This window comes from Solanum lycopersicum, chromosome 6 (assembly GCF_036512215.1).
Source record: "Solanum lycopersicum chromosome 6, SLM_r2.1".
Taxonomy (NCBI): domain Eukaryota; kingdom Viridiplantae; phylum Streptophyta; class Magnoliopsida; order Solanales; family Solanaceae; genus Solanum; species Solanum lycopersicum.
Window position 1 is genome coordinate 42,248,600 of NC_090805.1, and position 27,252 is coordinate 42,275,851.

The 27,252-nt window shown below is 33.5% G+C and overlaps 5 protein-coding genes and 1 non-coding gene across 10 annotated transcripts; all 6 read right to left on the minus strand.

Annotated features, from left to right (window-relative positions):
* Window positions 1–2,004: 2,004 nt before the first annotated feature.
* On the minus strand, window positions 2,005–5,474 carry LOC101267902 (zinc finger CCCH domain-containing protein 62-like). Of its 2 annotated transcripts, XM_004241834.5 has the most exons (9): window positions 5,118–5,474; window positions 4,878–5,005; window positions 4,264–4,378; window positions 4,116–4,177; window positions 3,829–3,880; window positions 3,505–3,616; window positions 3,187–3,285; window positions 2,972–3,099; window positions 2,005–2,855 (listed from the first exon to the last, which is right to left on the minus strand). In XM_004241834.5, the coding sequence occupies exons 1-9, from the start codon at window positions 5,279–5,281 to the stop codon at window positions 2,222–2,224; spliced, it is 1,494 nt and encodes a 497-aa protein (XP_004241882.1). In that variant the 5' UTR covers window positions 5,282–5,474; the 3' UTR covers window positions 2,005–2,221. The 2 variants fall into 2 exon arrangements, with proteins under 2 accessions (XP_004241882.1, XP_019070069.1); XM_019214524.3 differs by lacking the exon at window positions 3,187–3,285.
* Window positions 5,475–7,243: 1,769 nt separating this feature from the next.
* LOC101249373 (25.3 kDa vesicle transport protein SEC22-1) lies at window positions 7,244–12,540 on the minus strand. Of its 3 annotated transcripts, none has more exons than XM_010324516.4 (7): window positions 12,142–12,357; window positions 11,259–11,327; window positions 10,578–10,786; window positions 9,239–9,399; window positions 8,989–9,135; window positions 8,352–8,428; window positions 7,244–7,711 (listed from the first exon to the last, which is right to left on the minus strand). In XM_010324516.4, exons 3-7 carry the CDS (start codon window positions 10,763–10,765, stop codon window positions 7,628–7,630), a joined length of 657 nt encoding a protein of 218 aa, XP_010322818.1. In that variant the 5' UTR covers window positions 10,766–10,786; window positions 11,259–11,327; window positions 12,142–12,357; the 3' UTR covers window positions 7,244–7,627. The 3 variants fall into 3 exon arrangements, with proteins under 3 accessions (XP_010322818.1, XP_025887347.1, XP_004241907.1); XM_026031562.2 differs by having other exon boundaries at window positions 11,153–11,327; window positions 12,142–12,334; XM_004241859.5 differs by lacking the exon at window positions 11,259–11,327 and having other exon boundaries at window positions 12,142–12,540.
* A 358-nt stretch (window positions 12,541–12,898) lies between these two features.
* On the minus strand, window positions 12,899–15,673 carry LOC101246540 (2-alkenal reductase (NADP(+)-dependent)). The gene is made up of 2 exons (XM_004241848.5): window positions 15,516–15,673; window positions 12,899–14,268 (listed from the first exon to the last, which is right to left on the minus strand). The coding sequence occupies exon 2, from the start codon at window positions 14,228–14,230 to the stop codon at window positions 13,199–13,201; it is 1,032 nt and encodes a 343-aa protein (XP_004241896.1). The 5' UTR covers window positions 14,231–14,268; window positions 15,516–15,673; the 3' UTR covers window positions 12,899–13,198.
* Window positions 15,674–17,728: 2,055 nt separating this feature from the next.
* LOC101265344 (uncharacterized) lies at window positions 17,729–22,500 on the minus strand. Of its 2 annotated transcripts, XR_002027860.3 has the most exons (5): window positions 21,796–22,500; window positions 19,710–20,985; window positions 19,329–19,412; window positions 18,458–18,628; window positions 17,729–18,059 (listed from the first exon to the last, which is right to left on the minus strand). XR_002027860.3 is itself a non-coding variant. In XM_004241825.5 (4 exons), exons 1-4 carry the CDS (start codon window positions 22,351–22,353, stop codon window positions 18,564–18,566), a joined length of 1,983 nt encoding a protein of 660 aa, XP_004241873.1. In that variant the 5' UTR covers window positions 22,354–22,500; the 3' UTR covers window positions 18,235–18,563. The 2 variants fall into 2 exon arrangements, 1 of the variants encoding a protein (XP_004241873.1); XM_004241825.5 differs by lacking the exon at window positions 17,729–18,059 and having other exon boundaries at window positions 18,235–18,628.
* A 1,897-nt stretch (window positions 22,501–24,397) lies between these two features.
* TRNAA-UGC (transfer RNA alanine (anticodon UGC)) lies at window positions 24,398–24,470 on the minus strand. Its single transcript has one exon. It is a non-coding gene; the product is annotated as a tRNA-Ala (tRNA).
* Window positions 24,471–25,208: 738 nt separating this feature from the next.
* Window positions 25,209–26,821, minus strand: LOC101253198 (uncharacterized protein). Its single transcript, NM_001348380.1, is given in 3 exon segments — window positions 25,209–25,614; window positions 25,748–25,826; window positions 26,413–26,821. Coding segments are annotated over 3 exon segments (414 nt in total). The 5' UTR covers window positions 26,720–26,821; the 3' UTR covers window positions 25,209–25,586.
* Window positions 26,822–27,252: the final 431 nt, after the last annotated feature.

Sequence of the window (27,252 nt, forward strand, 5' to 3'; positions counted from 1 at the left end):
CATTTTAGAAATTACGGGACTTTCTTGATTTTCTTTTGTATTGGCACATGTATATGACGACTTGGATCACAAAAACTATACTATTTTTTGTATGAGTTGGGGACTAGTACGTGTAGTCGCACCATTTTAAAACATATTTTTGCATTTAAGAGCCAACTTTTAGGAATTATGTGACTTTCTTTGTTTTAGGAGTGTATTAGCCTATGAATCTAGCGTCTAAGATCACCCCAAAAAAATCCTGAAAAAACTTTATGATGACCTCCGTAATGAGTTGGGGAAGAATTGCATATAGTCATACCATTTTTCAGACATAGTTTCGCATTTACGAGCAACCTTTAGAAATCATACGACTTTCTTGGTTTTTCATGTGTAATAGCCCATGAATCTGACGTTTTGGAGAACCCAAAAATATTTTATAAAAAAACTTTATGAGGACCTCCGCAATGAATTGAAAACATTACATATTGTTGCACTAATTTCAAAGCATATTATCGCATTTACGAACCAATTTTTAGAAATTACGCGATTTTCTTGATTTTCTCGTGTGTATTAGCCCATAAATTTGACGCCTTTGAGTACCCAAAAATATGTCTTGAAAAAACTTTACGAGGACCTCTGTAATGAGTTGGGGAATCATTACGCATAGTCTCACCAGTTTTTATGACATATTTTCACGTTTACGAGCTAACTTTTAGGAGTCACGAGACTTTTTTAGTTTTTTCGCATGTATTAGCCCATGAATATGAAGACTTGGAGCATCCAAAAAATTTCTGAAAAAACTTTATGACGACTTCCGCAGTGAGTTAGTGAAACATTATGTATAATTGCACCATTTTAAGGCATATTTTCACGTTTACGAGCCAATTTTTGAAATTAAGCGATTTTTTTTGTTTTTCATTTTTATGAACACATGAATATGACAATTTGAAGAAGCCAATTTTTTTTTTTTTTTGGCTAAAACACTTTAAGAGTACTTCCATAATGAGTTAGGGAAACATTACGTATAGTCATAACATTTTTAAAGCATATTTTCGCATATTTCAGAGCCAATTTTTAATAATTATGAGGCTTTCTTAGTTTTTTGTGTGTATTAATCAATGAATTTGGCGTCTTGGAACACCCAATTTTTTTTCTTCTGAAAAAACATTATGAGGACCTCCATAGTTAATTGGAAAAAGATTACGTATAGTCACACCATTTTAATACATATTTTCGCATTTGCGAGCTAACTTTAGGAATACCGTCACTTTCTTGGTTTTTTCGTGTATATTAGCCTTTGGATCTATGGAAAACTTTATGAGACTTCCATAATTAGTTGAGGAAGCATTACTTTTAGTCACACCATTTTAATGCACATTTTTGCATTTATGAGCCAACTTTTAATAATTATGCAACTTTTTTAATTTTTTTGTGTGTATTAGCTCATGGATCTGGTGCCTTGAAGCATTCAAAAGAAATTCTAATTTTTTTTATGTGGACTTCGTAATGAATTGGGAAAACATTACATATAGTCGCTCAATTTTTTAAGGCATATTTTCGCATTGACGAGCCAACTTTTAGAAATTACGCGATTTTCTTCATTTTTTGTGTGTACTAAGAGCACCCAAAAGAATATTCTGAAAAAACTTAACGAGGACCTCCATAATTAGTTGAGAAATCATTACATATAATTACACCATTTTTAGATATATTTTTGCATTTACAACCCAACTTTTAAAAATTAGGCAACTTTTTTTTTTTAATTTTTCCTCTGCTAATAAAATAGCCCATTAATCTGACATACCCAACCAAACTTACTAATGAATTAGGAAACATTACGTATAAACTCACTTGTTTTGCACCTAAAATTCCATCAATTATTCCACCGAAAGCCTATAAATCAGAATTTCTCCCAAGTTGGTACTAACTACTAAGACCTTAGAACCACAATAACTTCGATTTGTTGGTTGATTTCAATTTACCTTTGTTTCGAAATTAGTTGAGACCAGACAGAAAAAGTTAAGATAATTTTTAAAATCTATCTATTATGTTGTGACAAATTAGAATTCAGACTATTCATCATTAGGAAATAGAGTTCAGTTCAACAAAATAAAAAATCAGTCTGTTCTTCCAGCATTTTGAGAACAATGACAGTATCCCTTAGACAAAAGATTTGTCACCCAAAAAAAAAAAAAGGGACCAAAATAGTTGATCTATGAAGATCTCTCATTCACCTGAATGTTTAAATACCTACAGAATCATGCAAGTACTTGCAACTTAGCCCATAGTAGCATCTTCCTTGAGCATAAAAGTGGCAAAGCTTCTTTTGTTCCTCGCGCTGTCCTTGAATTGGACGCTTTCCATTCCTTGCTTGCCAATTACCAGTTCTTTGTGGAGATTTATTGTTCATATTTTGTGAATGACCATGACCTCCTGTATACATATGACTATGTCCTTCTAATGGACTTCTACTAGTATTGCAGTTGTTGTAACTTCCATCGCTATAGCCCCTCCATGTTGGAATGTCATAATAGTATGTGTTACCTCCATAGCTAGAGCCCCTCCACATTGGCATATGCCTATGCATATGTGAGTTATGCTTCTCTCTGTTAGAACTAGGATCATTCAGGTTCACATTAGTCAAAGGCTGCCTCTGATTAGGCCTTTCTTCTGGCCTATTTTCTCTAGGGTAGACATTTTCCTGTATTACGACATTTGTATAATTTCTGAATTGCTTTTGTTCATCTTTTTGGCTGTTGTACACCACTTCTACCTGACGCTGATCATTCTCGTTTAAGGAGTTCATCGAGCGAGAATGCAGTTGTTTCCCTTTACCCTCAGCTACTGTTTTCTTCTCCTTGTAATCTGTGCTTACCCTGAGATATTTAGACAAACATTGATTCAAATGTTCATAATCAAGTGAAGTTGGTTTATTTCATAAGTTCATTCTATCAATCTGCTTCCTATAATGACCAAAATTATAATGGTAAACCTATTTTCCCTTCGCATCTTTCGCATTTCCTTCTCTTGGACACGTGTTTCCCTGCTAGACCGAGCAACAGAACCTCTGGCATGCTTTTCTGATAAAATTTTCTGCCGTTCTGCTTCATCGTCCCATTTCTTCAAATGTAATATATGATTAATTAGCATATGTTGCAGGAATAATAAGTACAAGTACTAGAAAATTCTTATTACTATTCAGCAGACCTGTCGCAATGTTTTTAATCTATAGAGGTTTCTACCCTTAATGAGGAGAGGATGCAGTGGAGGCAGCGGTTTTTCCCCTTTACTCCACAATACCTCAACCTGACCAACAGTAAAAAGAATCTTATATGAAACAAAATAATATGAAACAATGCAAGAAGTGTACGCACATCGAAGCCAAATAAAAAGAAGAAACGGAAACAGAAAAGGTTAAGTCAAATAATTGCTGTTATCTACAAAAAAATTAAGTTGAAAATAACTTCTCATTCCTCTTCTTGTTCCCAAGAGTTCAATCTAAATTGATTGCTTTTAAAAGCTCACCGTAAAGGTATGTTGCTGCTTTTTAGCACCATAGCTCTCTTTCACAATCCGCCCTGCTACTATTCTTGTCCCACAGGGAGGGCCAGTAGCACTCCTGGATGCAATGCTGAACCTGATGAACCACAATCATACACCTGCTAAGTAAACGCACGCATACTGCTGCTTCCCCAATATGTCCAATAGGGAACTGAAGTGAATAATACATGGCACATCTGCCACTAGTTATTCACAGCCTTTAGAAGTGCATAAAAGAAGACCTAAAGATGCTTACTACCACTTGTTAAAGTTACAAGCTACTACCACTTGTTAAAGTTACAAGCTTACATTTCATATACATTTTGTTCAAACATAACAACATCCCCAGTGCACGCATCCCCTGCATAATACAAAAAGTGAAGATGAAAATGACATGTCCAGAAAGTTCTAATTCATTGCTGAAATTATAATGCTAGGTTCCACCAGAAACACAGACGCAAGGTGAAAGCTATGACACTTTTCAGCAGTTAGATAAACTTGACTTGGTTATTCTTAAGGGGCTAACGATCATAAATGTTTGCTACAATAAAACTATATCCACTTAAATACTCTATACATAGGGAAAAAAACTATACCTTTGCAGTTCAATACAAAACTAGATGGGGGATACTTTTCCTCTCCACGACCATTGAGGATGCTGAAATACAATAGAATTTGCATTAAGTTCAGAAGTTCTGATCATTACAAAATTAAAAGCTGAATAAACTGAAACTGGGAAATTACTCTGTGTGCTCTTTGATGCGCTGAATAAGTGTATCTTTGGTACCCGTCAATCTCAGCCCATGTTTCCTTAGGTAAACCTTGCATTGCTCCACTTTCAATTTCTCAATCTGACCAGCTGCCACCAAGTAGAAGCAGAGACAAAAATAAGGATTCAATCATTGTAACCTTTCGGAAAATGAGAAGATAAATATAGGCAGTAACAATCACTACAAAGCCTTGTATGTCATACAGCAAGAAAAATACTGAAAATTTTTCTCTTATTCTAAAGATTGGAAGTTTACATAGGGAGTTCCAGGGGTGGAATTAGTAAGGGCCAAGGACAAAAATTTACTCCGTCTATATAAAATTATCTTTCACGAATATATAATATAGGTTGAACTCCTTTGGTCTTTTCGTGTGTTAGATGTTTTATATTTCGAACCCCCTTAGTGAAAATCACACTCCGCAAATGGGGAGCTCTTCCTCCTTAATTGACTCATACGCCATGCAAATCTGAATTAGTTGGACTAGTGAGTTTCGGATGTCAGAAAAAAAGAACCAATAACAATCACCAAGATTGAAAACTACCATATCAACATGTAAATTAAAAAAAAAAAAAACAATGTTATTGAAACCTTTGATTATCTTCTGAACAGTTTCATAGCTTTTTTTATCCTTCTCATCAAGCTCTGGAACTATCACTACCTCCTCCAGATCCTTCTCTTCCTCAACGCAATCTTCCAAAGCCTTAGAAACATTCCGCCTACATTTCACAACAACGCGAAAAATCAACATCTCACTTCCATTTCTTTGGGCGAAATTGAAAAAACTAGTATGTCTCTTTTTGGAGAATCGAATCGAATCAAAGATTGTACCTGACAGACATAATATCCATAGATTTCTGTTTTTTGATTGAGAGTTTTGAAAGTGAGGATTGTGTCTCCTCAAGAAGATCAAAAGTTGGATCATCTTGCGAATCATCGGAATCGTAGTCGCTATCACTTTCCGATACATCGTACGGCTGCTCTGCTGAATCCATTATTTTGATTTCTGGAGGATGATGATTGAAGAGCTCTCTGTTGATTGTTGATTTCAAATAGGGTTTTAAATTGAAATATTACCGTTGTTGAGTGAATTGTGTTCTCAAAATTTGTACTCTTTATTGGACTGTTTATTGGCAATAATAAAGTCCTGAATGGCTGAATCAGAGACTTGAGGCTCAAAGTGCACAGATACCCAATTTTAGGACCTATATTAAAACAGTATACCGTTGAATATACTCCCTTGAGAAATAATAAATAATAGAAAAAATATATTATATTTTGACTTTATTAAATTTAATATGTTAGAAGATAAATTAAATACTAATGGTAAAATACATATAAAAGGTAAATTATTCCTTGATTTTCTAAATTGGACAAGTATTGTTGGATAAATTATTTTTAGTATAACGAATAATTATTGTTAACGGAGGGAGTATTAGTTATGCTTAGACTATATCGTATTTGATTTGACGTATTAAAAATAACATGCATTACATAATTTTAAGAAAAATATTTATTTACAAAAATACCTTCCACCAAATATGATGAAATGGACGTGTAATAAATTTTAAGAAATAATTGTATCTTTAATTATGATAATGCATGCATTTAAAATCTTTGCATTACCAAACAGCCTATAATATGCTCGCATTAGTTATATATGGATTGAAAAAGAATACCAAATAAGATACTAGTAAATAATAATCCACAAAGATAATACATCTATTGTTTTTTCTAATTCGCTCTAAATGACCCCAATTATTTATAAATATTGTAAATTTGACTACTTTAAGATAAGAGCATGTTTGGCTCAGCTTAAAAGCTGGTCAAACTGACTTAAAAACTTATTTTTGACTTATTTAGCTGTTTGGCAATCCTCAAAATAACTTATTTTAAGTTTAAAAAAAAACTTATTTTAAGCCAAAAGTTAAAAGCTGGGGTAGGGGTATTTTTTTTCCAGCTTATAAGATGTTTTCAGCTGACCACATTTTTACCTTTTTACCCTTAATATTTTTATACAATCTCCAAATTACCCACATAACTCTAACATCTCTTTCTTCTATTTTTCCCTTTTCACGTGTGGATGATAGACAATTACTATTACTAATGAATGAAAATAAAATAAATCTTAAATCTTTCAAGCGATCTATTCAAATTATATATTATTAAAATGTAAAATAAGTTGCACATATAACTTAAATAAAAATTTATATTTCTGTTATAAATAATTTGTGATAATAAAGAAATATGTGAACGATAGACAATTATTATTACCTAAGGATGAAACTAAAATAAAATCTTAAATCGTTCTTTGATCTATTCAAATTATATATCTTTAAAATCTATAATAAGTTTATATTCCTCTTATAAATAACTTGTGATGAGAAAGAAATATGTGAATGATAGCAAAATATAATTATTTATGGCTGTAAAATATAAATTAATTAACTTTTATTATGTTAACAATTTTTAAGGCTATTTCAGACATTTGATTTAAAAGGCTGTTTATCAGCACTTATTTGCCAAACACATCAACAACTTTTTTTTTTAACTTCAATACTTTTATCCAAACGCATAACTGTTTATTTTAAAAATAAGTTTCAGCACTTTCAAAAGTACTTTTTTAAAGTTGCTTTTATTAAGCCCATCCAAACGGGCCTAAGTTCAGAAAACTTAAGGATGCTTGTCTTTTTTTGAAATATTTCCCCCCTTAATTTTCTCCTTTTTGTTATTAAATAATTATATTCTTTAAATAAAAATAAATAATAAAAACATACATAACAAACTAAAATGACATTTTTACTAAATATTGAAGTTGTTGCTAATGAGTCCTCTTAAATGCTAAAATATTGACATTTTGAAAAATTTTCCAAAAAAAAAATCCTAGTTTGATGTAACAAAAGCCAGAGCTACAAATTTCAAATAGGTTTTGCCCAAGTTTGGAATGACAGGTCTAATTTGGTAACATATTCAGAATTTATGTTCATGCACTTCTACGGAATGAATCAAAATAGTAGACAACGAATGAGGCTACCACTGTAATTTACAAACATATACTAAAGTAGCTAAAACAGCATTTCAGAATTACAAATACCTATCGGAAGGCAAGTTTTGTGGTTGATTATCAAGAAAAGTACATGCTGGGATTCATATTAAATATCATTTCTCAAGTATTAGCAACATTCGGTCGTCATGGTTCACATCCCCTGTTCTACATTATCAAACTGACATTTCTTCAATCTCCCCATCCTCAGAAAACTAAGGCCACTGTGGTCTTGTCAGTTGCCCACTGACCGATGCTAGAGTAACATCATTTCTAAGCTGTACATTTGATGGCAGCATCACCAAATCTTGCTTTTAGCCCAGAAGAGAAGACTAACAACTCCAATGACAATAGCAACAGGAGCCCACTTCCGTATCAGAGCCTTGAGTCATGAAGAAATGGATCAGTCACCAAACAGATTTTAAGTTCAAACATCAGACTAAATGCATGTACATAACGCGAAAAAGAGTGACAGAAAGCTCAGCCATCTGATATATCATGGTTACTCGTCTTTCTCAGTGTCTGGGTCTAAGACACCCAAGCTTAGAATAAGGCATGAGTCTTGCATTCACATGTTGATTTATCATAGCCTTCAGCACAAATAGTCCACCAAGGATTTGAACCTGAGACCTCACCGTTCTCAACCTACCTCATTGACCACTAAACTACACCCTTGGGTGTTCATTCAAGTATCTCTTCAAGAATAGAAAACATTCTCACACTGTCATCACTCACTCAGTAGAACCAGTCAAGCTCTATAATCTTCACACATGGTAGGGTTCTAAAAATGCCAATGAACATTGTTTGAGCAGCTTATATAATTTTCTAAACAATATCGATGCCCCCACCGCCCAAAAAAAGAACATGCAAGCGCAAGAGAACTTAAGAGAATGAACAGCAAATTTCATGTTCCTTCAGATCTGTGTATGGCACCACTTCACATTCCCGACACTCAGAAGGTAGAAGCAACAATACCACACAAGAATTTAAGTGCATCATCTTGAAAAACAAATGACACTAACCTGACGATTCAAATCTCTTGCCTTATCAGCATATATGCGGGATTCTGATGTCAAGCGGCTGGACATCTGACTGACCTCTGCAGAATTAGATGTTTAAACAATCAGGTCACTAACCGTGAAAAAAATTACATGATACTAAATCAATGCACAAGAAGGGTGAAAACAGAAGGGTAACCATATAATTAGAGTATAACTGCCGATCTATATCAAAGCTATGAGTCACCAGTGGTTGGAAATTCATATCACAACTGACTCAGCTTAATTTTATCTGTGCACAGGTGAATGCTGCAGCATAGCTTGTCTCAGCATTTGATCCAAAATCAACTTGTTCTTTGTATAAAGACTTTCAAGAGAAAATCTCATCTCACAACTACCACATGTTACACCTTCGAATCATACAACAAAAAGAGGCATACAAGTGCATAGTTGCCACCAGCTTCTAGTAGACAGATCATCTTGATAACTTACATGCACTAGATGATACTAAGTTTCTCCAGGTATAAGGGGCTCAATTCTGACCTAAGCAATCCTAACTTTAATTCAACAGGCTGACATGAAACATACCAATCATTTTAAATGAATTTGCAAAAGATTTACTGATAAAGAGCTCAGAAAAATGTTGGAATGAGAAACTTACGGTCCAATTTTTCACCAACACCAAGAACTTCTTGTACATTTCGAGTCATTATCTGATGAACTTCATAAAGTTCATCATTCAACTTTGCAACATTGCGTTGAGTTCTGGTATCCTGGTACAGTTTCTTCGTCTTCTGTATGAATGTATCTTTTAAAATAGGGAAAATAATATATTGGAAGAACAGAAAATTAGTTTTTAACAAAAGGAAATTGGAAAATCAGAAAAGGACAGTGTGATGGAAAATGCTTACCAAATTTGATAAAGGCATAAGGTCTAGCAGCAGTTTCAATTTGACTCCCATTGACATGCTCAAACTCATTCTTAAGGTCTTCTAGGTACTGAAAGGCAAGTTTCTTTGGATAAGAGCGATCACACATTGTCAGATAGCAAACGCGCCCTTCAATTATATAGCTGAGAACTTGGGTTAAGAGAACAGTACATTCACATTTCCGGTTTCCCATAAGGCACATTTACAATTGGGTTGGGAGGACACAAAGTAGAGCTAGTGGTGATTTAGAAAGTAAGCAAATGAAATAGCAGCAGCAATAAAGAAAACTTGGAAAGTCACAACCCACATCATCCCAAAGATTTCACATTCCGGTGGTCCTGAATTTTAATAAAAGCTTAGTGATATTTATTATTCTCTTGGTTATTTTCTTTTGGGTATTATGACTCCTGATCCTCCATCCCAGGAGATAAACAGTGGTTCCCACAGTGCTCCCTTGGTGACCCGAACCTCCAAGCTCATGATTAAAGTTGGAGGCCCTTTCCACTAGACTATGCATCCCTTGTCTTTTGGTGCTATCCATAAATCCAGAAAAGAATTAGTAACAAGTGCTTATAAAACATATTAAATGCATATCAAGTGGAGAAGCAACTAAGCAGACAAAAGAAATAGATCTGCATAAGCGATACCGACAAACTTCTTTTTTGTTCCTTTTGTTGGTTTTATTTTCTACTGCATCTTCCATATTTATCACCATCTATACATCCAATATAGGAATTTAACTTATCAAAAGAATTAAGCTGGAGGAAACCTCATTAATTGTTTAGTACCTGATCCTAGTTCCCCGAAACTCACAACTATAAGAACAACAGAGTCCATCATAGAGTTTTCTTTAAATTACAAAAATAAAACTACAACACAGATTTGCTTCTTTTGATAGGCATCCTAAATGGAATCTTCAAATTGAAAAACTCTGTAGACTGTTTCAACATATAATTGCGATGATGACTCATTACAAGTTGGCAGAAGAGCAGAAAGAGGGCCAACTGAATGTTCAAGAAGTTCCTAACAACTCCGCCCCCGCCCCCAAAACTAAAAGAAGAAAGATTCACCAAGTTTGTAAAGAAAGCTTTTTCTTTCCTTGAGAGGAAAAATTGAGGAATCATAGTTAGAGAATAGGTAACTCAGTGAGGCTACTAGGAAAAGACCAGTAAGTGCATGAACTTACTTACCTTGCAGTCATCTTGTTGAACAAAGAAGTTATTACTAATTATTTAGAAAAAATTCCATTTAGCATCCGAAGAGATGTAAATAGTACTGTGAATGTAAAAATAAAAACAATATGGAAACAATAAGAGGATACTGGAAAATGTAAGGTCCACTTTCAATGGACATCCTTGATGCCTCATTATGGCCCATAGAAAGATTCTTGAATAAGGACTTCACTTGCTGTTTGTAGTAATCTGCATCTGGAACATCACGGCTATCATCCAGCCCCTCAGCTAATGGAAGGCCATCCGTCACACGAGCAATCATAGTCAACTTCACCATCTTCCTTAAACAAGCAAACAACTACAAGCAACCAAAAAAAGGTAGAAGTTAACAAACATATAGTTTGAATACATAGAAACTACCAATTTTCCATGCTTTTAGGCTGCTAATTCCAAAACCTTGGATCAATGACTTATTGGACATAAAGTTCCTAGTTTACATGTATACTCAAAGAGTTCTCAGCTCAATGCCTACTTAAGGGTGTATATGAGTGAGAAGGTGAGAGAGACAGAGAGTATCTTTATTAATTAAGTTGTTTCTCAGAAAGTTTGTCCTCTACACTAAAGTTTTTTAACTCGCATTCGGAAGTTTCTCCTATTTTAATCTTGTTTGATAATCAGCCTGAGATCTGATTTAGACTTTAAGCATATGTTTCAGAAAATTTACGTTTGCACCAAGTGCGTCACTCAAAAATTGTAAAGCATGTGACTTCCTTAATCACTATTCAATGTACAAGTTCTTCAAGGCAACAAAGAATCGCCATGAAAAGTACCAACTCCAAGATAGATGTACCCAAGTGCTCAAGTTATAGAGCTTCAGATGATGAATAGAAAACTTGATCCTGGGAAGGCAACGAAGACAAAATAGTGCATCAATTAGAGCCATTCAAACGTGAAGAATGCAAAAAGAAGCAAATGCTTTTCAATCAATTTAGCACTACATATCTTTAGGTTTAGTCGTCAGCCTCTACAGTCCAACCATATTCTAGTGGTATTCATCTCATTCCTGCTCTATATATAACACAGGCCCACAAATGATATCAACTTATGTATTATGCCCTGATCAATGCAAAAGTATGCTACCTTACGGATTATAACGATAACATCAACAACTAGGCATTGCTCAAGTAATCAATTTCAACAGATAATATAGAGGGTCTCATGGGTCCATCCAATGTTGAAGCACAGATCTTTATAGAAAAGATTTTTCCCGCAACGCCTTCCCCTAGAACTTCTTACTCTAAAGAGATGCTTAATCATCAACTATACTTCAATTCCACATCAGCTGGAACCGACTGTGAATTTGTCGAATACACAATTCAGCTCTATTCAGGTGCATTTCATTCTGATACTAAATAATTTGCTCATTTGGGCAAATTTAGGATTATTATTTTCATTCCAGTAGTGGAATGTGGAAACACAGAATTTTTCCTACTAGTCATCCATAGCTAACACCGTTATGCAATCTAACCGAACATATCAAATCTGAGCTAAAAGCCGATTAAAATTAATTTTCTATCAAATGTCGCGGATATTCATCACAAAATAAAAGTAACCTAAACATACAGAGGGAATTGCATGAGAACACAAAAGGAAAACAAGCATATTTTACATAAACAAATTGAGAGAGTTATGTCGGTCTATCAAATTACGCACCTATCATTCACGTCGGTGCAGCCTTTGTTGGTTGATCTGTTGAACTCCCGATCGCCGGTTTCCGATTTTGTATCAACCTCTCGTGAACTCCGATCGGTTACAGCGAAAGGAAGGTTGTAATGAATGGGAATTGGGATCGGATTCAGGGAATTGGGTAAATACCCGTCTTCAAAAGTACGTATATTTTTTATATGAAATATTTAATTTAGTATAGATGATGAATAAAATAATAAAAATTTGTTAATATCTTAAATTATACATGCGATATGAATTATTTAAAAATTTTATTTTTGAAATTATTATGCTTATCTCACTTATATTTTTAAATTTTGATAATCCTACTTAGGGTGTTTATGATTTGGTTTAAAATACCCTCTCATTGATATTTTAATTTTGGATAGTGATATTATCATCAATTTTACAAAACTTTTGTGTAAAATCTCGGTAAACAAAGACGAGGTAAGATATTAACGTAACTTCACTCAACATATTTCACAATGTCAAGAAAAAAGATATATTTGTACCAACAAAAAGTAAAAAAAACAAATATATTTTATTGTTTATTCAAAAATAATTTTTCTGTTTCTATCCTCGCCAGATTTCACTTATGAATTTTACTGATATATTGCTGTTCGTTTATTAATGACTCGTGTGGAATGTTTAGGCTCCATTTGAACTAATAATCAATTTGAAGTTGAAGAAAAAAAACAGTTTTTGAAGTTAAAAATTGAGGTTCTTGGAACTTGGAAGATTGAAATTTAGTCTCTATATGAAAGAGGGGGCAGACTATTCTATTTTTGCTCGAAGCAGACAACATATATATGCATTAAGCAAAATCATGAAATCTAAAAGTTCCCTAATTGCAAACACAAATACAACAACATAGCCATTGAAATCCCACAAGTGAGATCAGAAAGACGTTACCAGTTACCACTACCTCATGAAGTTAGAGAGAAGTTGTTCCCGAAATACCCCACCCACAAACACAAATAACTCTACTAAATCTGCATCAGAGTTTCATTTACAAGAACTGGCACATTAACCACCATCTAAACAATCATTCACGCGAAACCATCACAACTTGCTTTCCAATATTGCGACCAGAGAAGAGACCAACAAGAGCACTGGGAGCACTTTCGAGGCCTTCAGCTATGTCTTCCACATACACAACCTTACCAGCCTTGATTTGCGGAATGATCATGTCCAAATACTTAGGGTAAAGATGATAGTAATCATGAACAAGAAATCCTTCCATGCGGATTCGTTTCGAGATGAGACAGAACAAGTTGTGCACTCCTTCAGTCTGCTCAAGGTTGTATTGTGAGATCATCCCACACACAGCAATACGACCATGGATTTTCATATTCAGAAGAACTGCATCAAGCATCTTCCCTCCAACGTTCTCAAAGTAGATGTCGATTCCATCAGGGAGGTACTTCTTCAGAGCCGCGTCTAAATCCTGCTCCTCTTTGTAGTTAAAAGCTTCATCAAAACCAAACGTGCTCTTCAACCGATCAACCTTTTCTTTACTTCCAGCACTACCGACAACATAGCAACCCAACATCTTTGCAAATTGCCCAACAAGCTGACCAACTGCTCCAGAAGCAGCTGAAACAAAGACGGTTTCTCCCTTCTTAGGGGAGCAAACCTCGTAAAAACCAGCATAAGCTGTGAGACCAGGCATACCGAGGATTCCTGTATAGTAGGAAAGAGGCACATCCTTGTCATGAATTTTAAACAGAGTCGGAGTAGCTGTTACAATACTATACTCCTCCCATCCAGTCCTTCCCAAAACTAAGTCACCTTTCTGGAAGTTCGAATCACCAGACTCCAAAACTTTAGCCACTCCATATCCTGTGATAGGAGAGCCAGGAGTGAAGGACTCAATATAGCTACCCTCAAATTTCTTCATGCGTAACCGCATGTAAGGGTCACATGACAAGAAAAGATTCCTCAAAACCATAGCATTACAACCTTCTGGAACATTCAATTTGATGGTGGTATTTTTGAATTCCATGTCTGATTCCTTAAGGTCACTGGTGACAAAGTGTTTCAGAATGACCTGTTTGTTGCTCACTTCTTCTGCCATTTCTCGCTTCTTCCGTGTTCGTAGAAGTGATAATTGTCCTGAAATCCAATGTCCACTTTAAGCATGAAGTTTCAGAAAATAATCCAAGTGTAGTATTCAGAATTTGTGCTCTACACAAAACTCATTTTAAATAAATACAGCTAACTGCTAAGCAATAAAATCATTCCCGTTTTTCAATTAATACGCATACCATCATCTAAAGAAAAAAGTGACATAACAAATCGGGGTGAAGTGAGTATTCCATTGTATGATTCTTGTACTACTCCCAAGAACGCTAGGAAATGATCAAATGAAGTATTTCACAAATTGGGATCAAATGATCTTGCCTGTGTTTACAAGTTCTATTGATACCTAGTGGCGTGGGCGGGAGCTTGAAGTCATATAATTGTGTCGTTAATGGGGGGAGAATTTTAAGCCTAAAAATGATATCAAAAGGAAAATTAACTCAATAGGTAGAACGAGGACATTTTTGAGCAATTTTCAAAATGGTAAGGATATCTTTGACCCTTGCAATGCAATATTAACAAGTTTGAACTAGCCAATTTCAATAAACAATCCATGCAATGTTGAAGCTATTAGAGGTTTTCATAATATAGATTCTTCCCACAATGCCTTCCCCGTTAAACTTTTCTCTAAGAGCTGTCCAATCGATCAACTATCCCCCACTAGTGGCAGATCCAGGATTTCTCTTCGGGAACAAAATTAGTGCCTAAGATTTGCACTTGGAACCTCAAGGTGAGTTCTGAACCCCTCAACCACTAAGCCAACCTCTAATCTTACATTTAGGAGGTTCAAAATCGACATAAAAAAACCTTAAATATACAACATAATTTTTTGCAGCTCCGCCCATGTCCCGAACTATTAATTTATTGAATATACCATTCAGCTCTATTAAGGTGAATTTCATTCTAACATCCAAAGGTCGTGACCTAATGATCAATGAAGTGTGCTAAGAACCATGAATCGTCCCAGATTCAAACTCCAAACAAAAATAATTGTTGATTCCTTGGTGGAGGTGACAGGTATCCCGTGAAATTAACTAAGGTGCACGCACGCTAAAGGTGAAATTCATTCTAGTACTAAACACAGGATTTATGCATACTAGTCATATCTACAACCAACACATTTATGCAATCTAAGTGAAAAAAAATCAAATCCGAGTGTTATAAAAAAGCTTCCTGGGAATAATCACCACAAAATTGAAGTGACAGCAGAAATTTTATGAGAATAAAATAGGCAAACAAACACATTTTACATAAATAAATTGAAAGAATTATCAAGTTACCCTTTGTTTGGTGAACTACTGTACTTTGGATCTTCGAATTTTGATTTTGTATAGCCTTTCTCGTGAACTCCGCTCAGTTTCAGTAAAATGAAACTTGTAATGAATTGGAATTGCGTAGTAATACTTTGGCTTTATATGTTTTCAGTAACAAGTGAGTTGTCTAAATATTATTAATATTATGATTTAAGGATGGTCCGGAAAGCCACCTAGTAATTAGAAGTGGTGTAATTACTAGTCTAATAATTACATAATTTAGTAATTATGTTAGTAATTACGCATATTTTGTATGGATGTACAATTACAATCATAAAATTATATTAAATTTAAAATTATATTATAAAATTAAGAAACTTTATAAATAATATTAAATTAAATATTTAACTCTTTAAAGATAAATTCGTTTTAGAAAATTTATTACTTGATAAACATATGTTCTTAATTAATATTATAAAAAATTATTGATTTATATTTTTTTTAAATTAATATATTTCAATTGAATTGATTATTAAAACTAAAAATATGAAGTTTTTACGAATATCATGAAATGCATGTTTGATAAAAAGATTAATATATAAATAATGTCATAAAATATTAAATATTCGACAAAAGAAATATTCTATCAGGTTTAATTAAAAAATGACTGCAATGTCAATTCAATATTACTAAAACAAATTAAACTAAAAATATAACATAAGTTCTAAATTCAAAACAAAAAAATTAACATAATACTCTTATAGCAAATTTCAACATAGCATACATAAACATGATTTATTTTTATTTTTTATTTTTTAAAAAAACAAACATAAGTCTATAACCTTACTTAACAATAAATTCTATTTTAATTTAAAAATTAGAATACTAATACAATTATGTTAATGAGAAAATAAGCATAATAAAGAAATATATAATACGAAAGAATCGCATTGAATAATGTGAATTAAGGCTGAGAACGAGAAGAAAATAAATATAATAATATAAAATAAAAAAATGAATTTGTAGAAATTTTTACAATAATAAAAAATAAAAATAGAACTTGAAATAATAGAAGTGAAAAAAATTAAAAACAAAAAAAAAATCAAAATAGAATTTTTTTTAAAAAAAGAATAAATTAAAAGTAATTAGTTGGTAATTACACCATGTAATTATCAGTAATTCACAGCCTCTGTCTGTGAATAATTATCTCCTATCAATTACACCAGTTACGTGCTGACCAAGTAATTATTATGTCCAATCAAACAAAATCGGGTAACTTATTTTTCCTTAAATATATTCCATTCAAATAAAAAGTAATTGAATATTAAAAATATATAGATTTAATAAAATAAATATTACTTGATTAAAAAAATATTGACGGTTGTGTTAGTCAAATGAATATGTGGTGATTAATGATATGTAAGTGATGTTGTTGGTTGTGATTGTGGAGGTGATTAGTAGTAGGGATCGATCACAATAGTAATAGTAATTGATAGTGGCGGTGGGGCGTCAGTGATGATAGCAATGGATATAATTATAATAATGGAGATGATAGATGTGACAACAGTTGACAGAATGGTTAGAGTTCGAAACCTAAATGATGTTAAATAATGCGCAAAAACACACTTTTTACTGGACTTGATTTACGACTTCAATTCGATTATTTATTTATTTTGAAGGGATTACACAATGCATTAGTACCTCAACATAATTTTTAATCAAATTGAATAATTATAAATTACTTGTCAAGAACTTGATCATAAAATTAGAATTATCTTAAGAAGGGCACATATTCATCTAATATGTTCATAATATCTTGCTTAGAATTTCTAAACTCACATGAGTTTATCCCAAGTCTTTCTTCTAGTATCTTTTCCCTTCAACACTTTTGGATCTAATCGTTCTTCTAAAAATCTTTATCGAAACAAAGACAAACTATCAAGAACGTAGAGAAAATAGTATAGATGGTTAATCAAATTTAATATAAATCACAAGTGAACAATAACTAAAGTCGAAGAGGACTACTACAACTCTTTTAAGACCCATAGGGTGGGTGGCCTGCCTTGCCTTTCTACTCTTAATTAGGTTACATTTGGTCGAGAAATCTCATTATATATGGATTTCTTTTTTGGCTGCCAACTTCAACAATCACCATAGCAAAATATTCATTTCTCCTTTGGCCTTTTCTGCATATTTGATTAAAATATGCTACATTGGCCTAGTATATTTCCCAAGCAAAATCAGCACAAAATCAACTACCATCTAATCATAAAAGTACTATTACAAAGTATTTGTTTTCGTGAAGTATAATCCTATAAATATATAAGTACTTTCATAGAGATGTGTCATTTCCAGGATAATATGCTTCTCTAAAGCAAATAGTATACGCGTTGATCCCTACTTAGTTGGAGTCAGCTGCCCTTGTTTCGTGCTATTCAGATGATTCGTCATAGTTAGGTGGACGATTATTTAAGCTGGAGAAGCAGGGCACATGCTGAATTACTTGAAACTTTGACCTTTCAAGAATTTTGCATGTGCTCTAGCTCTCCAGCTTAATTCTCCCGCCAATTCCTGCATTCAAATCTCATGTTACGTTGAGTTCAGGTAAGTCCTCGTTAATTCAATATAGTCTTTAGCCACCATTCTTTTCATGTAACATGAAATATTAGATCTACGATTACTCGTGAAAAAGGTGGCTCAATCCTGAACATAAACCCAACTTGTGATTATATACAAAGAATCAAGCTTTGATACGTACTATACATGTATTACATTGAAGTTGAAGAACAATATTACATTAACATTAAGCCAGAGGGAACTGTTCTCTCAAGGCAATAAACAATCTTATATACCGAAACAATAAGAAATAAAGCATAAGCAAGGCCTAACGAGCCCAATGATACGTACTATATATGTACTAAAATAAAGTGTATTTTGATGATTATAGGCTGTACATAGCACACACATACCTCAAGCTCTGGCTGGAAAAAAAAAATATTATGATTTGAAAATGTGTGTCATCAAGACAATTCAATGTGTTTTATATATCGCTGGAACCTTTGTCCTTCGAGGGACTTATCTTGGCTTCAAGTCCTTTCCCTTGCTTCTGAATGACGACAAAGAAAAGAATGATCTTGGAGCTGTGAAAGAGTAAATAGATTGAAGTTAACATGTAAATAATTGAATTTACTGAAGCATAAAAACTTATACAGGCTTCAAATTGATTTGTGCAATACAAAATATTGAAAAGTTCAAGATTTGTTAAATATCTGATGATATACTGTTTCATTGTTGATCAATGCAATACATCTTTAAGGAATTGGCTATTAAGAAAGACATAATATGATGATGAAGCAACTGTACTTCTTATGCTTCTCCCTTCATTTCAATTTGTTTGGTTGGTTTTGTCTTAACATGGAGTTTAAGAAAGTAAAGAAACGTCTAATCTTGGTGGTCTTAAACTAAAGATAAATATTACTAAATGTCCTTTAATCTTGTCATCTTAAACGTGTCATGTGAGAAGTCAAAATTAAGGAGTTGTCAAAATAGGAAAGATGCTTCTTTTTCGAAACGGACTAAAAAGAAAGTAAGTCAAACAAATTGAAACGGACGAAATAATAGATAGGGAAGTACACTTTGACACAGGAAGTATACAGATAGTTGCATAAATAAATGAGGGAGCTGTGCACAATTGGGTTTTTTTTAAAAGGTTATGAAGCTAAGTGTCAACAACGCCGATGGAGGCTCTTACTCTATTGTTTCTTCTAATGGCGGAATAATAGGAAAACAGAAAACATAGAGGAATAAGTTGAAAAACACCGATTTATTCAAAATATTCACCCTTTATTGAGCTTCCTGATAAATGATTCTCCCTCGGTTTGAAGTTAGCTGGAGGGGACGCAATAGACCTGTGCAAGGATTGAACTGCCAGAAATAAAGTACATTGAGTCAGCTAATTAAAATCAATGAGCTTCAGACCAAAAGTTGTAAAGAATTACTGAATAATAAGATCACATGAAAAGGTGTACTCATAAGCAAAATAAAATAGAAAAAGAACATTAACTTAATCTTCCCAAACATGCTTCAAGTATACCAACAAACTATTGCAACTGTTGTTTGTTATTATTCAGATAAATCCGATTTGAAACAATTAACAAATGAAGTTTAATCAGTTTTTGGGGAGCCACTGAATATCAATCAAAAGAAAACATCATATCTTACCTCGTTCATTTAAAAGCACATCCTCGTAGAAGCTATCATTAGAGCGATGGCGACCATCATGTCCATTTATTGCGCAATTATCTTCTTTAGAGGTAGTTGCAGCAATCCAGTCTTTAACCAGACTATCTGCGTCAGGGTTTTTCCTCCCAAACTTTAGTAATCGCTTAAATCCTCTGGCCTTATCCTTGCGTGAAAGACTTTGAGAAGATTTTATGATATTGATTGGATTCTGATTGGTCGTTCCCCATTTCTTCCTCGTTCTAGTAGCACCATCCGCCTGTGTTGAACTCAGAAAATGTGAATCCCAGGATGTAGGACTTCCCATAGGAGAGTCAAAAGCATCAACATCAGACACCTCATGAGTCTGTGAGACAGGACTATTTAAGAAGTTGGAAGGCACAGAAGAAGGCGAATATCCGGCTTCTGAAGCATAGCAAACTTGAGAAAGTGATCTCAGTAAACGTCTATTTTCTGGTCCAGAATAATTCTTCTCCGTCTCATGACTCGGGCTTGGTGCTCCAATATCAAAATTTTCCTCAACTGCAGATATCATGCTCTCAAACTCGTCCACATCTCTACCTGTTGAGTCCTCAGAATCCAATTCCATGTCATCAACATCCTCATCATCGTTGTGTGTAAACGTAGATGCAATGTTAGAACCCTTTGCCTCTGTCAAACCGCCTCTTGAGCTGAAATCAGCATCTTTTTCCTTCTTTAGTGAAGTCTTTGTATCCAAAATGTTGGAAAATTTATCATTTAGACTCTGTCTCATCTTGTCCTTCACAGATTTACGAGGTGCTGACATTACACACTTAGGACTTTGTTCCGTTTTGTCTTTATCAAATTTGAGAGTTGCCAAGATAACACCCTCGGAATTCATAGCAGAGCTTTTTCTTAAGGACTGTGAGTGCAGTAATTTGCTACGCGGATAAGGTGCACGGGGAGTGGTTTTACCAGCTGGAGAATAAGGCTCAGCATTCTCCTTTCTCATGTAAGACAAGTTTGGAACGGATCGTGCAAGTGGACTTTCAGCTTGAGATTTTCGCCGACTGGAAGGACTACTGGAAACCTTCATAGGAGACCTTGGAACGGATGCTACTATGTTCCGAGGTTTGGATGAAGGTTTGATAGGTAAATTTTGTTTCTTCCTCGGAGTAGTAGTATGCTTAGAAACTTCTTCCAAAGATGTTTCACTAGAAGACCTGAGTACATCATTCCTCTTCTGATTCATGAATTCAGACATATCTTCTCTATCATCACTTTGCTGAAATTGTTGCTGTCAAAGAGAATTAACTTTTCCTCAATATTAGTAACTGCCTACATACTGTGTGTGAAATTGCTGCATCTATACAACAACATAGCCAGTGCAATCCCACAAATAAAGTAAGGGGAGGGATCTAGGAAGCTAAGGGTAGAGTATACGCAAACCTTAGTAACGAGGTTATTTTCGATAGACCCTTACTAATTGCTGCATCTATACAACAAACAACAACATACCCACCCGGTGTAATCACATAAATGGGGTCTGGAAAGGGTAGAGAGTATAGTATATGCAGACCTTATTGAAGAGGTTATTTTCGATAGACCTTCAGCTAATTGCTGCATCTATACAACAAAAAACAACATACCCAGTGTAATCACACAAATGGGGTCTGAAAAGGGTAGAGTGTACAGTATACGCAGTCCTTAGTAAAGAGGTTATTTCCGATGGACCCTCAACTAATTACTGCATCTATATAACAAACAACTACATATCCAATGTAATCCCACAGATGAGGTCTGTAAAAGGATAGAGTGTACACAAAACTTAGTAAAGAGGTTGCTTTCGACAGAACCGGCAATGGTTGCATCTACACAACACAACAACAATAGTGTAATATTCTACCAATAGGGTTTTGAGTTGTATTGGTAACCCCTATCTTTAAGAGGTAAAGAGGTTGTTTTCGATATACCCTCAGCTAATAGCTGCATATGTATACACCAACAACAAAAACAACAAACCTAGTGTAATCCATAAATGAGGTCTGAAGAGGATATAGTATACGTAAACCTTATCGTGTAGAAAATTATAGAAATAGAACTATACCTGTTCTCTGCTAAAACTTGAGCTGGAGCTAAACGATCTGCGTCTCTCAATACTCTTCATTTGAGCTGTACTCCTCTCAAGACAATCCTCCATAGCCCTCAGCTTCGCTTCCTTCTCCGCTCCTTTAGTATTCCATTCATCTCTAAGTTTCGCATCCCTTTTCTTCATATACATATCATAGAATTTCCCCGGAGAACCCGCAAAACCAATCAACTCATGATCATAAGAGTTTTTATCTATATTCATACTATCATTATCAAATACTTGATCATCGAGAAAGTCGCCGCCGGCATTGTCAGATGGACAGCTTTGCATGTGACCGTGCCTACTAATTTTGCTGCTGGTAAAATAATTAGATTGATAATTTCCAGCTGCAGGAGGAGTACGCAATTGATGCTCAGCGAAAAGCTTTTCAAGTTCATTTGCTTTTATTTTCAACTCATTATTCAGCTCCAGGTTTCCTTTTGATTGCCGCACCCTTTGAAATTGCTCCGCAGACGGTAATATTAACGAATCAACTCCATCATTTGACATATGAGACGATAATGGATACGACATAATTCTTCCCTTTTATGAAACGAATAGTGTTGTGACGATGGTTTGATGGATGAATGAGGAGGAATCTACTCCTCCTCGTTCACCTTGTAATTGTCAACAATGGTGACTTTTGTGTGGTGATCAAGTTAAACGTTCAATTCTCAGGTACGTAGCAATGGGGAAGGTGGTGGGGGGAGGGGAAGGGAGAGGGTATTGGGATGATGACACGTGGAGGGTTGTGATTAGTCTACGTAAGAGGGGGTGTTGCTTTTGTTGTGTTGAGAGAGATTCTCGGTAAGGTAGAATGGGGCCGGGTCGATCCAGTTGGTTCGTTGATACAAGATAAATGGGCTTGGACCTCTTTGATGTACATGTCCCATCTAAATATAATAACAAACGGATTTTTCAGAAATTTCACGGCGTTAATGTACCTCTAGACTATAGACTATGGTCGAAATTCTAGAAAAGCATTTTAATTAAACTAAGATTTTTATATTATTCTTCTGAACTTATTTTTTTCTTATTTTGTACACCTTTTATCTTATGTGACACACTCTGTGACTTCTCCACACAATTGAGGCGTGTGAGAGATATTTGGATGTAACGTAAATAAAAAAAATGAACAAAATTACACAAAAATGGGGTCAAGGGGTAATAGGGTCTTAGTTTAGTTAAGGTGTGTCTCTGTGATTTCGATCATAGTTTTGGAGGATACTACTACCTTTTCTCAATTAAATTTTATCCTTATCCTTTTTCAAATCACAAAATTCTCTTAAATTTAGTAGAATTCAGATACATTCCAAAATGTTCTGATTTCGAATATATCGTTTAACATTCTAATATATCGTGATTCAATTTTAAATAATAATTTAGCGTCTTTATATATTGCTTGTGTTCTGATACTTAGCGTAAAGTGATGTATTCATGAGACGAGAGAGTTGGGCATGGTTTATGGCCACTAAGAGCAAGACTTTTTTAAAACTTTTTTTAACTTATATTATATGTCATAACTTTTGCCACTAAGCTTATGCTTTATAGAAGTATTAGAGAAGCTTATTAAATTAAAAGAAATGCAAATACATAAAGATAAAATATCCTTGCATACTATATTATTCATAACCACCTCAAGTCAGAAGAAAATTTATGTGATCATACTTCATCAAATTTTACAACGTTAAGAAATAACCCTATGTTAGAATAAAAATATATGTTGTGATACATGAATTGTATTTGATATATGTATAGGAAATTGATTACTCATATGTCTTATTTAGTTTGTTCATGAATTAGGAAAGATAACAAATATGTAGAATTAAACCATGGTACATGTACTAGAAAAGATACATATTAAACACATTTTTTGGAAATACCTAGGTATGATTATCTAAAATGTAAGTTTAGTGAAAAGATTTACTTAGCACTTATCTTTAAATATTGATTGCTTACGTAAGTTGAGTAGAATTTTTAAAAAAAATTGTCATCTCACTTATAGATATATAATTGTAAAGAAAGTATATGTTACAAGCTAAATCAATCCTCAGTACAGGTTAAAAGTGAAGTTAATTTCGTGGATGGTCATCCAAATATTGTCTATAAAAATCATTTTTGTTTTCTAATGAAAAATATAATTACTGAATTATCATTATTTTTCTCAAAAACCTTCTCTCTTGATTGACATGTTATTGAAATCTCATTTTTTTTTTATATATAAATAGTGAATTTATTTAATTTATTGATTTCTTTTAGTCAAACTCATGTCTTATACCTGATCAAATATAATGTCGTTACAAAAATACACAAGTGATTGTGGATAATTCTCAAAACTTGAATTTCAAACTTATAAAATACACAAGTGATTGTGGATAATTTCCAATACTTGAATTTCAAACTTATAGACACAAAGAAACTGAGTCGTATATTTCTCGAATTTAAGATATACATGTATATATTTTGATAATGTAAAAGAAAATTAGGTAAATTCTAACATGTAATGACATATTAGATACATAAAATGTAAACAGAAACAAATTTGGGTTAAATCTGAAAAAGAAGTAGCACTGAAAAGTGGAGATGCGGGGGATCGAACCCCGTGCCTCTCGCATGCAAAGCGAGCGCTCTACCATTTGAGCTACATCCCCATTTGATTACCTTTTATCGTATCTAAATTATATATCTATATCCATATAATCTCTTTTCGAAAATGACAAATTTAGATGAATGAACATGGTATGATATGGTACGGTATTTAAATTTTGAATAACATAATTTTGGTGTTCGATTTTTAAAATATTATTCCATTACCATAACAATTTGATTAGTATTGTTTGGCATTTTGAGCTTCGGTTTTGGTATTCTATGGAACGGTAAATTGGTAACCATAGTTTGTTCAAGTTCAATTAATATGTACTTGTATAATAGAGTATTATGATTTCGATAATTCAAAAAGGTGTCAATTTACGTACTAACACATTACACATATAGAAATATATAAGTCAAAATAAAGTACAAACATCTCCTTTGGTTAATCAATTAATCAATGAAAATAAAGTAATCAAAGTTTCAAATTCGTAACATTTTTTTTTGTGTGTGCGCGCGTTTCATTCTTATAAGCTGCTTCCTCCATCTGTTTAGCTTCCTATTCGATGTTTAATATCTCAACGTCTCAATTTGAATCTACGCATTTCATTCTCAAGGGTTTAAAATTGACAACTTTAATTAGATCAAAGAGAATCTCAATCATTCCACCACAACTCATATCAGTTTATCAAGAGTTAAATCAATCATTTATAAGAGCCATACCCCATTTTATATACACAACAAAAGGGAAAAAAAGAAGAGATAACTACAACAATATATTAACTAAACTAGAGCTTCATTCAAGTATTTTTTGAAAGAACATTATTAAGTTGGAGTACATCAAACTCACGACCATATTATAAAAACAAACAAAAAAAATTAAAAAAGCATCACTCCAAACAGATGGAGGAAGCAGCTTATAGTAAAAAAAAATTACTTTAAAATCTCCTACTTGTAGTTTCTCTCTCCCTGATATTAACATAATTATCATCATCTATTTGATGTGAAGATTCCTACACTACTCTGGAACCTTCTTATTTTTATTATTTGGTTATATACACTAATTAATATGTACATATTACTCTTAATTATATTTATATAATATATTTATATATGCACAACATTGCAGCAGTCATTTCTTCACACAAAAATAATAGTTTGTTTTTCTGTTTCTCTCGTCAACGATCCCAAGCACTCAGCACAATCCTGCAAATACAAAAAGTCAATTACTAAGTTATATGAAAAAATGCGCCGATTTAATTGACTTTGAATGAAACAAAATGACCGAGTTGATAAATAAATTATTGATCCGTGCGAGTCAACGATTAATAAAATTCACCAATCATAGTTGGCAGAACAAGGTTCAATATTCGCTTTTCCCTTTAATTGCTTCTTGTATTTCCTCCGTGGCGTGCTTGCTATATGAAAATCCAATAAAAAAAATATATATCAGACATCAAACATCTTATGTTTTAAATTTATTTTATTAAAAAAAAAATTATATTTGCTTCTATAATTAGTATACAAAATATTTAAATGTTAACCTCAATTATAATATAGTCATTCTTATCCTTTATCGTTAATAAATTATCTCGAATTACAGATTTTAAGTATAAATTGAATAAATTTTATGTCAGAGAATATTCAAAGAAATTAGGGTCAAGGAACAAATTTAAGAACATATATACGTTAATTTAGTTTTATTTTTTATTTAATAACAAAGAAAATTCACAAATTACTATTTTTGTATACACGTAAAATCTATACTTTTATGTAATTGCTCACAAGTCACACAGAAGAGATAATCCGCAGTAGGCAAGCTATTGTGACGAACTCGACTCAGAAGATAAACTCTTTACTTACCAACATGAAAGTTTCAAGAATTTAATTTTAGCTTATATTGTATTCAACTTATGCACATCTATAATTTGAGATTTTAAAGACATGTTTATGATATTTCTTAAAGAAAAAAAAAGTAGAATTAATTGTCGAAAGAGGACTAACGTGCAAATGGTGAATTTGGAGCGCTAGAAAACGCCGGAGAAGATGGAGCAGATCCAGAATCCGGCGTAGAATTGCCAGAACGGCCACAGGTTGAGTTGCTACGGAGTATCGTAATGCTCCGGGAGACCGGCATCAGATCGTCACTAGCGCCGCCGCCGTGATGGTGAAGGCCGAGCTTGGTGGGAGACGGCGGAGCACTGCAGGTAGAACGTCCGGCGAACGAATTATACTTGCGGAGTTTTCCTAACCCCGATTCCGGTGCCGGGCCGGCAAGTGTATCGTCCCATAGCTTGTGAAGAAAACCCATTATCAATCAATTAATGAAAAAACACAAATGATTTGAATTAAAAAAAACAAAAACTCTTAATTAGTAACTTAAATTTTTTTTTCTTTTTTCTTTTCGTAATTTTTTTTATTTAATTTGTAACAACCGTAATTGAGGTGATGCTAAACGTCTGAATATATTGTTAGGCGGGGTGGACACCACCAGAATGCGACTGTTACAAGTTTACAAAGAGAGAGGTAATTTATTAGACAAATTAAAAATTAGTAGATGAAATTAATTTAATTAATCTTATATTATGGTGTTACTAGGCTTTTTATAGATGATTTTGATGGCTGGGGATATCCACCTAATATGGCTCTCTTTCAGTGATTCTATGAGTGGTGCATTCTTTAATTTATTTGGATCTCATATTTTAGTTAAACTCGCAACAAATTTAGAATATAAGATAAGTTTATTTGAATTTTTTGTTTTTTAAAAATTATAATATTTTGAATTATATTATTGTACGAAGAAAAAATAAAGTGAACACCTCACATGGATAGTGGGAAGCCCGA

Bases quoted from the DNA above. Each gene is read 5' to 3' on its own strand.
- LOC101267902 (XM_004241834.5), bottom strand. From the start codon at position 5,281: ATGGATTCAGCAGAGCAGCCGTACGATGTATCGGAAAGTGATAGCGAC. The intron at 3,100-3,186 runs GTCTGCTGAATA...TTACATTTGAAG, and splicing joins GATTAAAAACATTGCGACAG to AAATGGGACGATGAAGCAGA. The intron at 2,856-2,971 runs GTTTACCATTAT...TAAATATCTCAG, and splicing joins AAGATGCGAAGGGAAAATAG to GGTAAGCACAGATTACAAGG.
- LOC101249373 (XM_004241859.5), bottom strand. From the start codon at position 10,765: ATGGTGAAGTTGACTATGATTGCTCGTGTGACGGATGGCCTTCCATTA. The intron at 9,400-10,577 runs GTATCCTCTTAT...CCAAGTTCTCAG, and splicing joins AGTGGACCTTACATTTTCCA to CTATATAATTGAAGGGCGCG. The intron at 9,136-9,238 runs GTAAGCATTTTC...CTATTTTAAAAG, and splicing joins TTATGCCTTTATCAAATTTG to ATACATTCATACAGAAGACG.
- LOC101246540 (XM_004241848.5), bottom strand. From the start codon at position 14,230: ATGGCAGAAGAAGTGAGCAACAAACAGGTCATTCTGAAACACTTTGTC.
- LOC101265344 (XM_004241825.5), bottom strand. From the start codon at position 22,353: ATGTCGTATCCATTATCGTCTCATATGTCAAATGATGGAGTTGATTCG. The intron at 19,413-19,709 runs GTAAGATATGAT...TATTTCTGGCAG, and splicing joins TGTGCTTTTAAATGAACGAG to TTCAATCCTTGCACAGGTCT. The intron at 18,629-19,328 runs GTGAATATTTTG...ACTCTTTCACAG, and splicing joins ATCAGGAAGCTCAATAAAGG to CTCCAAGATCATTCTTTTCT.